Source organism: Brassica rapa, unplaced genomic scaffold (assembly GCF_000309985.2).
Source record: "Brassica rapa cultivar Chiifu-401-42 unplaced genomic scaffold, CAAS_Brap_v3.01 Scaffold0106, whole genome shotgun sequence".
In the NCBI taxonomy this organism is placed as follows: Eukaryota; Viridiplantae; Streptophyta; class Magnoliopsida; order Brassicales; family Brassicaceae; genus Brassica; species Brassica rapa.
The window spans coordinates 35,127-47,886 of record NW_022610050.1 but is presented as its reverse complement, the minus strand read 5'-3'; the positions used below and the strand labels follow the sequence as shown (position 1 = coordinate 47,886).

Here is a 12,760-nt window from a genome sequence, read left to right as displayed (position 1 = left end):
GTAGCATCTGTTCCATGTCACTATAATCCTGAAGTTCCATGCGGTCTTGGATGTCCCGGTTGAGTCCAGTGAGGAATCTAGCCATGGTTGCGTCTACAGGTTCATCCACATCAGCCTTAAGCATCAAAGTCTCCATTTCCTGATGGTAGTCCTCAACCGACTTTGTTCCCTGAAGTAGCCTCCTGAGTTTGTGGTGTAGGTCGCGTTGGTAATGGTCCGGTACGAAGCGTTTCCGCATAAGCGTAATAAGCCCCAACCAAGTCTCCACTGGTGCTTCACCTGTTCTCCTCCTGTGAGTCACAACTCGGTCATACCAGTTAATAGCATAGCCAGAAAATTCAGAAGCTGCTAACCTAACCTTCCTAATATCAGACAAGTTTTGACAATCAAAAACCAGTTCAATTTTCCTTTCCCATTCTAAAAAGACATCAGGATCATTCTTTCCTTCAAAGCTTGGAATTTTCAATTTCAAAGCACCCAACCCATTTTCATTTCGTTCAGCTCTAGCAAAAGGATTGACTTCACCTGGGTTTCGGTTTCTATGTCCTCTCCTGGGTCGGTTGATGGATTGATCATCGTTGGTATCTTCGTCAAAGATTTCTAGATCGGATTGGCTGTTCCGTCTAGGTTGAGCTCGTCTGGTTCCGGTTCTAGATCTGGTTTGTTGGCTCTCCTGAATCTCATCTAACCTTTGATGGATCTGCTCAAGTCCTGCATTCATAAGGTTAGTAAAAGTATCGTTTAAAGCCCTCATTTGGAGGTTTGAGAGTCCGGCTACAGAATTTCCGGGACGGTTCCGTTCTTCCTCACTGCTCATGGTTCTTCCTGAAATTCTCAACAATAAACGTTAGGGTAACAAATACCTCACACTCTCAAGTGTTTGTTTCCTCTCCCACTCACGTGTTTCTCTCAAAGATTTGAAGTGGTTCACACAAGATTTTGGTTTGTTCTCAAAGTTCAGAGAAAGACAAGTCCAAAGATACTCAGTGGGTCAGATCCAATCAAACAAGGGTCACAAGAGAAGGTAGATAAGAGATTACAAGGGGAACCCGCCTTAACCAACTCAAAGGCCGGATTACTCTTCAGCCAGCAGGCTTTCTCTTCCACCACCACCACAATCTTTCTTATTTTTTTTTTTTTTTTTATACTGTTTCTTTTCTTTTTTTTTTTTTTTTTTTTTTTATATGGTGGTAATGAGTGGCCCGGGTTCAAGATAGATAGAAGAAGAACTTTTTAGATGAAGAAGATGGTAGATGAGAAGATGGAATGAGAAGATGATACCGGTTGAGTGGCTCTGATACCACTTTGATAGACCCTTAGATCGGAACACTCAGCCGGTACGGTATTTGATAGGATCTCCGGATGGAGAAGTGATGGATCGAGGGATCTCACGAAGGATGCGGAAGGCCTTCGATATTTCCAAGTCTGAACAACGCCTGATGTGACTCACAGGTCCGTTGTGGAGACTGACTTGACTAGATCGCCGGATGTGACTCACCGGTCCGATTAGACAAGGTGTTTGCTCGGATGTTAACCACACCAAAGTAAACTAAAAACAAGTTCTTTGCAATGAACAAAGAGAGAAAACTTAAGAAGTTTTGAAGGGAAAAATCGATAATCTTTATTCAGAAATGATGGAGTACTTATACAAGTTTAGTCAAAATGAAATAAATCATTTTGTGTGAAAATAAGACATAGAAAATATAACAAAGACCAGATCTGGTCAATACACAGAAAATTATGTTGACTGGCCAAAGTGAACCCTTTGCCTACTCTTGTCCAGATTCGATGAATCTGGATGCATGTCCCGCGGTAAGGAGCAGTACATGGTCCGGACGGTCTGCATGATCGGATGAAGGAAACTCATGAACTGATGTGTTCCAAATGTGTCCAATATCTTCAGAGAGCTTAAGTATCCTTCCCCTTGAGAAGCTCAGATGATCAAACTGAAGAATCGGATCAAACTGGTAAGTCGGATTTTCAGAACGTTCGGCGGTACGTTCGGCAGTGCCCGCGGTAAGAGCCAGTCGGGTCAGAAATGAGAAGCTGCGGTCTGATTCGAAATCGGTGCGTTCGGATGAGAGTTTGGCTTGATCGATCTTCCTAACTTGACGAGTTGGTCGGGGTAGCCGAGCTTCAGTACGGTCAGATCGATCGTCTGGACGTGGATCCAAACGAAGCTCCTTTCCGGACGTACGCGGGTCGATCCGGTACACGGCCCGGTCAGTGCGTTCGGTACGGTCGTCCGGATGAACCTCTGTTGAATTTCTCGGACTGTTCTGATCTTCATGTTGGACTTGTCCAACGAACTGCTCCATGATCTGAGGTGCATCAGGTTGGACCAGTTTGTTTCCGAGGAAGCATTCGATTCGGATTCGAGGACGAATCCATCCCAAGGGGGGGAGACTTGTCACGCCCCCAATCCTGAATAGGATTGTTGGGACGGCCATGGTTCGAGGAAACGTTCAAGCCAGTCTTGAGACATCAAGGCAAGCGTTCCATGGTCGAGAAAGAAGGTTAAGGACATAAGGAAACTTTGACTTAACCTTATACAAGCTAAGAGACAGCTAGGACGAGTAAGACGGTAGCTAGGACGAAGCGGACGAGTAGCTCGGCCAGCTCAAGGAAGCTAGGTTCAGTTCACTCCAGCTCAGTCCCTACTAAGTCAGCTCCACTAGCTGGACTACTAGCTCACTCAGCTGAGGCAGCTGAGTATCAGCTCATCTCAGCTAGACGGACTGTCCGGGCTTTAGGCCGATGGACCGGGTCTGGGTCAGTGGCGGACTGGGAGGTCCGGCCATGAGGCCATGGGCTGCTGGGTCCTTGGTCAAGGCTGTGGGCTGTGTCCAGAAGGCCTGGGGCGTGGGTTGGGCTTGTGGCCGACCCCAAACCCAATCAGAAAGGGCGAAGGGATGCAAGTGGCCGAAAGGGGGCAACTCTTGGCCGATGGTGCCCATTCGCTAGCAAGTCGTGCCTGTTCGTGGGGCAAGACTTACCCCCTCGTTTTCTATAAATATGGGGGCTCTCTGGTCGATTTCATTATCGAATTCCAGAGTAAAATACTCAGAGAAAAACGTAGAGAGAAAGAAAGAGAGAAAGAGAGAGTTCCGGCCAAGAGAAAGGCCGATTGTGGTGGTGTTGTGTTCCGGCGACTCTGATCGTTTGAGAACTAACTCCGGTCAAGAATGGGAGATCAAGACAAGGAGAAGAGCATGGAGAACCCAGACGTGGTTCACAAGGTATGTGATGGGCCGTGGCTCCATCAGACCGAACGGACGGTCCATGCGACCGCACCACGGCTCTGGTCGGTTCCTAAGTCCCATCCGGCTCTCCTTATCTATTTCAATTCGTTTCTCTTCTCTTCTCTCTGGTTAAACACGAAAGGTTGTGTTGGTTGAGTCCAAGGTACACGTCCCTAGGCTTTGGCCGAACATAACCAGACCGCTAGCCTTGACACGGGTCGGTTAGACGGATGATCCGATCGCACCAAGACTGGGCGGTTAGGACGAACGGTTGGGAATGACCCAAAGGGCACGAGTTGTCAAGAGTCATGAGTGTCCAAAGGTTGCGAGTTGCCAAAGGGTGTCAGGGACCAAAGGGTACGAGTTACCAAAGGTTGCGAACATCAAAAGGTACGAGGACCAAGAGGCACGATTGGCCAAAGGGTGCATGTTCCAAACGGTGTCTTTCGGGACAGGTTAGGACCGATCCTTATGGATCAGCCTATGGCTTGTCTAGCAAGACAAGGTCACGGTTTGTCTATGCCAAGGTAGAGTCGCAAGGTCTGACCGGTTGCTAAGCCTTCCGGATTAGGCTTGAGGCTTACTCGGCCGATTGGATCCAGGCCTAAGGCCGGATCAGGTAAGGGAGTCCGTTGGGCCATTGAGCCGGACTCCATTGGCCGGTCGCACCTAGATTCTATCCGGATAGACGGATTGGTCTTTGGGGACGATCCGGATCTGTTCGTATGTTCTGTTATCTATTCTGGACTATCTATCTGATTCTAAGTCAAGGGGTGGTTGGTTGTATGACTTAGGATACGGTAGGTAGGTTCATACGTTTTTGTGATTATGTTGACTGAGGTTTATCTAAGTTCTAGGAACCAAGCCAAGCATTGTAGAATCAATCCGTTCTATTCTCGGTTATGATTAATGCTTATCTGGTTGAGGTTTCAGGAACTAAGGATGGTTCTGGTCAAGCCAAGGAGCCGTGAAGGCTCGGTCAGTGAGAGGCTGTGTAACGTGTGGTTAGATGATGCTAGGGATGAACTAGTGATTGTCTATGAGTCTGTTAAGAAGTTGTGTATTGAATCTCATATTTCTAAGTAATACAAAGTTTATACATTGTTATTCCGCTGTGCAATCTGTTCCTTTGTTCATGAACCTCATGTTCGAATATGACTTAGTAACTAATAGACTTAAAAATGGATCAAACAAGCAAAGAAATTAATAAGTAAGCCTGCGGACTCCATCAGGTCTAGAGGCCAGGGTTCGGGTCTTACAGATAGGGTCAGTGGGGTAACCGCCGACTCATCGGCTAAGACAATCGGACAGTCCGAACCGGTCTAGCCATGGGCCTTTGGATTGTGTCCTATTCTTCTCATTCTTTTCATCCAATTCTTCTTCTACTCCTTCTGTACATTGGCGTGGCCTTGTTGATGTGTTGGGATTGGTTATAACCGTGGTTCTGGTTGAGTAATGCGGTCGCGGTCCATAACCGACGAGTTAGGCGCGCGCATGGTCTAAACCGGCCTCAGGTGATCCGATTGCATAGGGGCGGTTCTGTTCTGTGCTGAACGGTTGCAACCCTTCCCTGAACAGTGACAATGGTTCATGACTTGTGTAGGTTAAGGCGTGGTCCTTTGGCCATAGGCCGGACACACGTACGGACCAGACAGTCCCTACGGACGGTTAGGTCGAACGGTTGGAGCATCTGAATGGGTGCGAGATGCCAAGGGTCATGAGTTGTCAAGAGGCACGAGTGTCCAAAGGGTACTAGTTCCCAAAGGGTGTGAGTTCCAAACGGTGCCATTGGTTCAAGGCTTAGGCCAAACCAAGTGGACAGTCCGTGGCTGCATAGTCGAACGGACGGACGGTTAGTTTAACCGGAGTGTTGTGTCGCAAGGTCTGATCGGTTGCAAGGCAATCCGGTTTGGGCTTGGGCCTTACTCGGTGGTATAGATCCAGGCTTTGGGTTGGATCAGGTAAGAAGGACCGTGAGCCTTTTGGCCGGACTTATAACTTGCCGATCGCACCTAGATCTTAACCAGACGGTTAGACGGGACAATGGACGATCCGGCTATGGTTGGATGGTTCTAGCCGCAAAGGCTAAGTGGGATATCTTACAATCAACCTCGGGTTGGTGAGTAGGATAGGCGCCATATGCCTTATGTAGGGGGTAGACCCACATGATGGCAATGGAAGGCCAGTTATATCAGTACATGCTAAGTGGACAATGGCTTATCAAGTCTAGTGGTCGGATCATGTTTCATGACGATGGTTCGATGGCGGAACACTAGTATGGATAGTCACGATGCTGGAGTAAGAGTATTGATGTGATGCTTCTAGATATCAACCTTGGTGTTGATAGCTTCGAGATTGGCTAAGAGTCATGACGAAGTGTGTGGCTAGTACTATGTGTCGTAGACCATAGATACTGAGCCTAAGTGTGATTGTTCAAGGAAGGCCGTGTAAGATCTGATCATGGTTGAGTATGGACGACCTGACCTCTGAATGATGGTTCAAGGTGTCGGTCCTAACCTGATTACTGAATGCATCGGTTGGTATGAACAAATCATATATGTTGTCTGGGTTAAGTCCCAAGGCCGGTCAGGCCAGATGATGACTCATCAGTTCCAAGTCATATGAGGATGGTTGGTTGGTTGACTTAGGATCTAATGAGCTTTGTCAGTCCAGAAGATGGACTTGGTACTATTGCCTATAAGGTAAAAGGATTTTGGATTGTGCATGAGCCGAGAAAGGCCAGATGCAAACCCTTATCCTTTCAAAGACTTCTCAAAGGTTACTTATGTCTGTGGGGATGGTTGGTGTGGGAACCGAAATTCGCACTGTCGATTTCCGTTTAAATAAGGAAACTAGGAAAACCCTAATTTCCCAGAGGACCCGGATCTCTGCGAGAGCCAACGACAAGTAACCAAACTGTAACGACCCAAATTTCGGTCTCGGAACTCGTTAGCCGGCTAAGGCCCAAGCAATACATCAAAACTAAAATGTTTGTTTATAAATACCCCATCTTCACATTGTTTTCTCCACCTGCATCAAAAAGAAATCAGAAAAGTTAGAGAGAAGAAGAAGTGAAAAAGAGAGAGAGTGAGAGAAAGAAAGATAGGAACCACTGCATGCTGCCACAAGGAGTCCTCGCCGGAGCCACCGCACGCCAGGACATCGTCAAGCTCGTCATCACCATCAACCACAGCTGAGTATCGTCGGAAACCGCCGCCTCTTAAGCTTTGTTTTCGTCCGTTCAGTATATCGGCCATATCTTCTTAACCGTTGAGAATATTGCGCATGCAGAGCCACCATCGTGTTCCTCTCGTCGAGACGAAGCCGTAGCCACCGACCACGCCGCAATCGGAGTCCGGACGAAGCCGCTAGAGCCTCCGGAAGTTTCGCCTCTGTGCGCGCGTGAGTTACACGCGCCGCCGCTGGAAATCGTCTCCGCCGCTTTCGCCGCCGTCTCCGCCGCCAGACCACCGCCTCACCACCACCGGAACGCCGTCGCTGCCGCCGTGCTCCGCCTTCTGTCGCCGCCGCCGTCCGCCGTCACCACCGGTAAGCCATCGCCGTCGCCGTCGGTGACCGTCGCCGGTGACTCGCCGACGACTCGCCAACTCGTTTGAGTCGACCCGGTGAGTCAACTCGGTTGACTCGGTTAACCGCTGGTTTGACCGGTTTAAATTGATTTTGTTTCGGTTAGGGTAAACCGGTCGGTTAGGACAAATTGATTTCTGGTCAAGGGTTGACCGGATTGACCTTTGACAATCGAGTTAACTTTTCCATAAACCTTGACCAGACCCGTTTTAAACCGTTCGAAAGGCGTTCTGACTCGATTTTTTGCCCTGATTTCAGATTTGTAGTCTATTTGAGCATCTGGAGTTCATAGATACCACATTTCCCTATTGCTAAGGTGAGGGCTACTCCGTTAAATCCCGAGCTAGTTTAGTACTACCATTATGGAAAGTTTAGTTTCGAAATATGATCCGTCTCTGTGAATCGAGTCTGTTTGAGAGTCTTGCTTGTTCATTATTGATATTGATTGTTAACCGGAACTAGGATAATAGAGGATTCAACGATTGTGTGAAATGATTGATGCTAAGAACTGCTATATATATGTATATACATAGTTATGAGTAGGGATTATGTGATGAGGGCGTGAGTTCAGAGATGTCTGAGCTTCGACGCTACGGTATGGTATGGGCGTGAGTTCAGAGACGTTTGAGCTTCGACGCTACTGTTTGGGGCGTGGTGCAGAGACGTTTGCATTTGACGCTACGATGGGCGGGGGTACAGAGACAGACTGTACTAGCGACGCTTCGAGTATATGTATATATCCTTATGAGGAGATGCGTGGTGCATAGAGTAGTTATGTACTATAAGCGCATGAGTTGTAACGGCTAGTCCTCTAGCCGCATATTGATTGTTCTGTGTGGTGTAATAGGCACCGTGTTTGTTTCATGCTAGAGCTATGCCTACGTTTTAGTAGTGCTATGAACTCAGTCTGTGGTTTGCGGTTTAGCATCCCATACCTCGCTGGGCAACTCCCCTGTTGCTCACCCCTCCTTCTTTTCCCCTTTCAGGTGAGACCGACGAGCAGGAGTGATTATCGGACCGGTGCTATTGGGCTTTTGGGCTTCTATCGCTTTTATCGTTATCGGGCTTTTAGGCCTTTGGGCTTTTATCGTTTATGTTATTTCCTATTTCAGACTTATACCGTTATCTATATTTCGGATGTTATTTTATATTATGGATTTCCAGCGTGGACGTTGACTTTTATATTTATAAATGGAGATTTCAGAAACTATTATTTATCGCATCATTTTTATTATTATTTCGAAAGTGACGGGTGTCACAGTTTTGGTATCAGAGCGGGGTTCTGTCCCGGCTCCGACCCGGGATGGCGATTTTTGGAGACCTGGTTTTATTCGGTTTTATTCGGTTTTATTCGGTTTTATTCGGTTTTGACGGTTTTAGACGATTTCAAAATATTTTCGGGGATTTGGGAATTTTGAAAATGAAAATAAATAGCACATTTCCGTTCGATATCACTTCTCCTTAAATGTTGGTATCAAAAGTTCAGCGTATGTTAACTTTTCGCTTTCCTTTCAGATGCCGCCAAGGAGAAGAACCACTCGTGCCCAGACCGCCAGAGCTGTTAGAGACGATTTAGATGAGCATGAGCAGCCCGCAGTTCCGCCACCCGCGGCTCCACCAGTTGATCAGGATGCATTGAGACAGATGGTTCAGGATGCCGCTAGACAGGCCGCTCAGGAGGCACTTCAGCAGATTGCCCAGGAGGCAGCCAGGCAGGCCACTCAGGAGGCTGCCCGAGTAGCTGCTCAGGAGGTTGCTCGTCAGATGGCTGCAGTTCAGCAGGCTCCTCAGGTTCAGGTGCAGCAGGGTCCACAGATTCAGGTTCAGCAAGTTCCACCGGTTCAGGTCCAGCAGGATCAGCAGATTCCCGCTCAGCATGATCATCAGGATCCCGTTCAGCAGGTTCCCCTTCCTCAGGTTCCACTGCAGCACGGACCAGCTCAGCAGTTTGCTCATGGTGTTCAGGATCTACCACCACCACCACCGCGACCTCATGTTTACCCGGTTTATGATGAGAGGTTCTACAAGCTGACGCGTCAGATGAGGAACATGGATATGGAGCATTTTAGTGGGACAGTGGATGCTGTAGCTGCACATGATTGGAAGTTAGCCTTGCAGCGGAAGCTGGAGATTATTGAATGTCCACCAGAGTTGTCGCTCAGATTGACTATGCAGTACCTTCGTGGAGATGCTCTTATATGGTGGGAGGGAATACGATTGAGTCACCTTGGGCCAGAGAGGCTTACCTTCGCAAACTTCATCCGAGAGTTCGATAGGAAATACTTTCCGAAGGAAGCTATGGATAGGAAGAAATGCGAGTTCGAGCATGTAAGCCAGGGTGAGATGTCTATCAGGGAGTATGAGGTTGTGTTTAACCAACTTCGCAGATTTGCTGGAGAGGGCATTTTAGAGGAAGACCTGATGAGGAAATTTTTGAATGGGATGCGAGTGGAGATTCGCAACAGGTGCCGTGTCGTCACTTATCACAGATTGGGAGATTTGGTGGAGAAGGCTGCCGAGCAGGAGGCAGGTTTGGCAGAGGAGCAGAAGTACTCCAAGGCAGTTCAGCCAAAGTTTGGAGGGACTTCAGAGGCACAGCAGAGGACATGGGACAAACCGAGCATACAGTGCTTTTACTGTGGAAAGATGGGACATAAGAGTAGGGTTTGTCGGAGTAGGCTATTTGATGCTCAGGTTGCGCCACCAGTCAGACAGATTGCAGCACCAGCAGCACCAGCAGCGGCACAGGTCTGCTTTGGCTGTAGTCAGCCAGGTCACTTCATCAGAGATTGCCCGAGGAGGGGCAATGCGGCACTTCCACCACCACCGAAGCGTCTAGCCATCGCTCCACGTGCGTTTGCGGTTGGAGATCCCCATGGAGCTGAGCCGATAGCGGATATGTGTTCTTAACATACTTGCTTGTGTTAATATTTGTGGTTTTGTGGTTATCTTGTATAGTTCGAGATTAGTGAATCTCGTGTATGATTGGTTGTGGTTGGTGTGAGTTACCTCACACCTTATTTGACTTAAGAGCTTTTCATAGTTTTGTGAGTTCGCGTTTGGTTAAGTTTTAGTTTTTTTGGGGGATCTTCTAACAGAAAGATAAGCAGATTCAGATTGTTGTTATGGAGAGCTTGGGAACGATCAAGATTCATCGCGATGTACCTGTTATCATTTGAGTATTATGATGGTATCGTCGAGGTTTTTATGGTGGGTCTAGTCGTACACCACTTTGTTGGACCAAAGTGGGGGAGAGACGTGAGATGGAATCAGCAATGATTCAAGAGACGGTAGAGCAAATGGAAATGCTCGAAGCTTAGGTTAGGAAGCCCATGACCGTCAGAAGAGTTACGTGGATAAGCACCGTAAGGATTTGGATTTTGAAGTTGGCGACCTAATAAATCTGAAGGAGGATGTTTCAAGAAGAATCAAAGACTCGGAATCTAAAGAAGCTTAAACCAAAATATATGGGAACATATCTCTTTATTGGTCAGCAAGTGAAATCAGTCTAGGGAGTGGTGACCATGTATCTAGTGACCATGTTGGTCAAGGTTCGTTGGGAGGAATAGGATTCAAGAGGAGACCTGAGCCGAGCAAGGATTATTATTCGAGGTTTTCTTACATGACATTGGACATGTCAGATTATGACTTGAATTCGGGGACGAATTCCTTGTAAGTGGGGGAGAATTGTAACGACCCGAATTTCGGTCTCGGAACTCGTTAGCCGGCTAAGGCCCAAGCAGTACATCAAAACTAAAATGTTTGTTTATAAATACCCCATCTTCACATTGTTTTCTCCACCTGCATCAAAAAGAAATCAGAAAAGTTAGAGAGAAGAAGAAGTGAAAAAGAGAGAGAGTGAGAGAAAGAAAGATAGGAACCACTGCATGCTGCCACCAGGAGTCCTCGCCGGAGCCACCACACGCCAGGACATTGTCAAGCTCGTCATCACCATCAACCGCAGCTGAGTATCGTCGGAAACCGCCGCCTCTTAAGCTTTGTTTTCGTCCGTTCAGTATATCGGCCATATCTTCTTAACCGTTGAGAATATCGCGCATGCAGAGCCACCATCGTGTTCCTCTCGTCGAGACGAAGCCGTAGCCACCGACCACGCCGCAATCGGAGTCCGGACGAAGCCGCTAGAGCCTCCGGAAGTTTCGCCTCTGTGCGCGCGTGAGTTACACGCGCCGCCGCCGGAAATCGTCTCCGCCGCTTTCGCCGCCGTCTCCGCCGCCAGACCACCGCCTCACCACCACCGGAACGCCGTCGCTGTCGCCGTGCTCCGCCTTCTGTTCGCCGCCGTCTCCGCCTTCGTCGCCGCCGTCGTCCGCCGTCACCCCGGTGACCGTCGCCGGTGACTCGCCGACGACTCGCCAACTCGGCTGAGTCGACCCGGTGAGTCAACTCGGTTGACTCGGTTAACCGCTGGTTTGACTGGTTTGACCGGTTTAAATTGATTTCGTTTCGGTTAGGGTAAACCGGTCGGTTAGGACAAATTGATTTCTGGTCAAGGGTTGACCGGATTGACCTTTGACCATCGAATTGACTTTTCCATAAACCTTGACCAGACCCGTTTTAAACCGTTCGAAAGGCGTTCTGACTCGATTTTTCGCCCTGATTTCAGATTTGGTGTCTATTTGAGCATCTGGAGTTCATAGATACCACATTTCCCTATTGCTAAGGTGAGGGCTACTCCGTTAAATCCCGAGCTAGTTTAGTACTACCATTATGGAAAGTTTAGTTTCGAAACATGATCCATCTCTGTGAATCGAGTCTGTTTGAGAGTCTTGCTTGTTCATTATTGATATTGATTGTTACCCGGAATTAGGATAATAGAGGATTCAACGATTGTGTGAAATGATTGATGCTAAGAACTGCTATATATATGTATATACATAGTTATGAGTAGGGATTATGTGATGAGGGCGTGAGTTCAGAGATGTCTGAGCTTTGACGCTACGGTATGGTATGGGCGTGAGTTCAGAGACGTTTGATCTTCGACGCTACTGTTTGGGGCGTGGTGCAGAGACGTTTGCATTTGACGCTACGATGGGCGGGGGTACAGAGACAGACTGTACTAGCGACGCTTCGAGTATATGTATATATCCTTATGAGGAGATGCGTGGTGCATAGAGTAGCTATGTACTATAAGAGAATGAGTTGTAACGGCTAGTCCTCTAGCCGCATATTGATTGTACTGTGTGGTGTAATAGGCACCGTGTTTGTTTCATGCTAGAGCTATGCCTACATTTTAGTAGTGCTATGAACTCAGTCTGTGGTTTGCGGTTTAGCATCCCATACCTCGCTGGGCAACTCCCCTGTTGCTCACCCCTCCTTCTTTTCCCCTTTCAGGTGAGACCGACGAGCAGGAGTGATTATCGGACCGGTGCTATTGGGCTTTTGGGCTTCTATCGCTTTTATCGTTATCGGGCTTTTAGGCCTTTGGGCTTTTATCGTTTATGTTATTTCCTATTTCAGACTTATACCGTTATCTATATTTCGGATGTTATTTTATATTATGGATTTCCAGCGTGGACGTTGACTTTTATATTTATAAATGGAGATTTCAGAAACTATTATTTATCGCATCATTTTTATTATTATTTCGAAAGTGACGGGTGTCACACAAACAAATGCGGAAAATATGAGAAAACATGATAAAACGAATTTACAAAGAAAGTAGATCTTATTTCGAATTCGCGTAAGAGCGTTGCGATCATTACAAGAGAATACAAAGGCTTTGGCCGCAGGGGCCGTCAGCGAGTTACCTAGTTCTAGCAACATAAAACCCTAATCCTAGTTGAGTCGCAGCTCGATAACAAAGGACGAAAAAGATATCTAAAAGGCTTAGATTGATTTCGGACTGAACCTTGTTAAAGGCTGCCTACGTACCCCTTTCGAGGATCAAGCCGAACGTAGTTCAATTGATT

At 47.6% G+C, this 12,760-nt stretch overlaps 1 protein-coding gene across 1 annotated transcript; it reads left to right on the top strand.

The window, feature by feature from the left end:
* Positions 1–6,446: 6,446 nt before the first annotated feature.
* Positions 6,447–12,406, top strand: LOC117129741. The gene is made up of 4 exons (XM_033283015.1): positions 6,447–6,791; positions 7,089–7,146; positions 8,346–11,512; positions 12,183–12,406. Exon 3 carries the CDS (start codon positions 8,346–8,348, stop codon positions 9,738–9,740), a length of 1,395 nt encoding a protein of 464 aa, XP_033138906.1. The 5' UTR covers positions 6,447–6,791; positions 7,089–7,146; the 3' UTR covers positions 9,741–11,512; positions 12,183–12,406.
* The last annotated feature ends 354 nt before the right edge of the window (positions 12,407–12,760 follow it).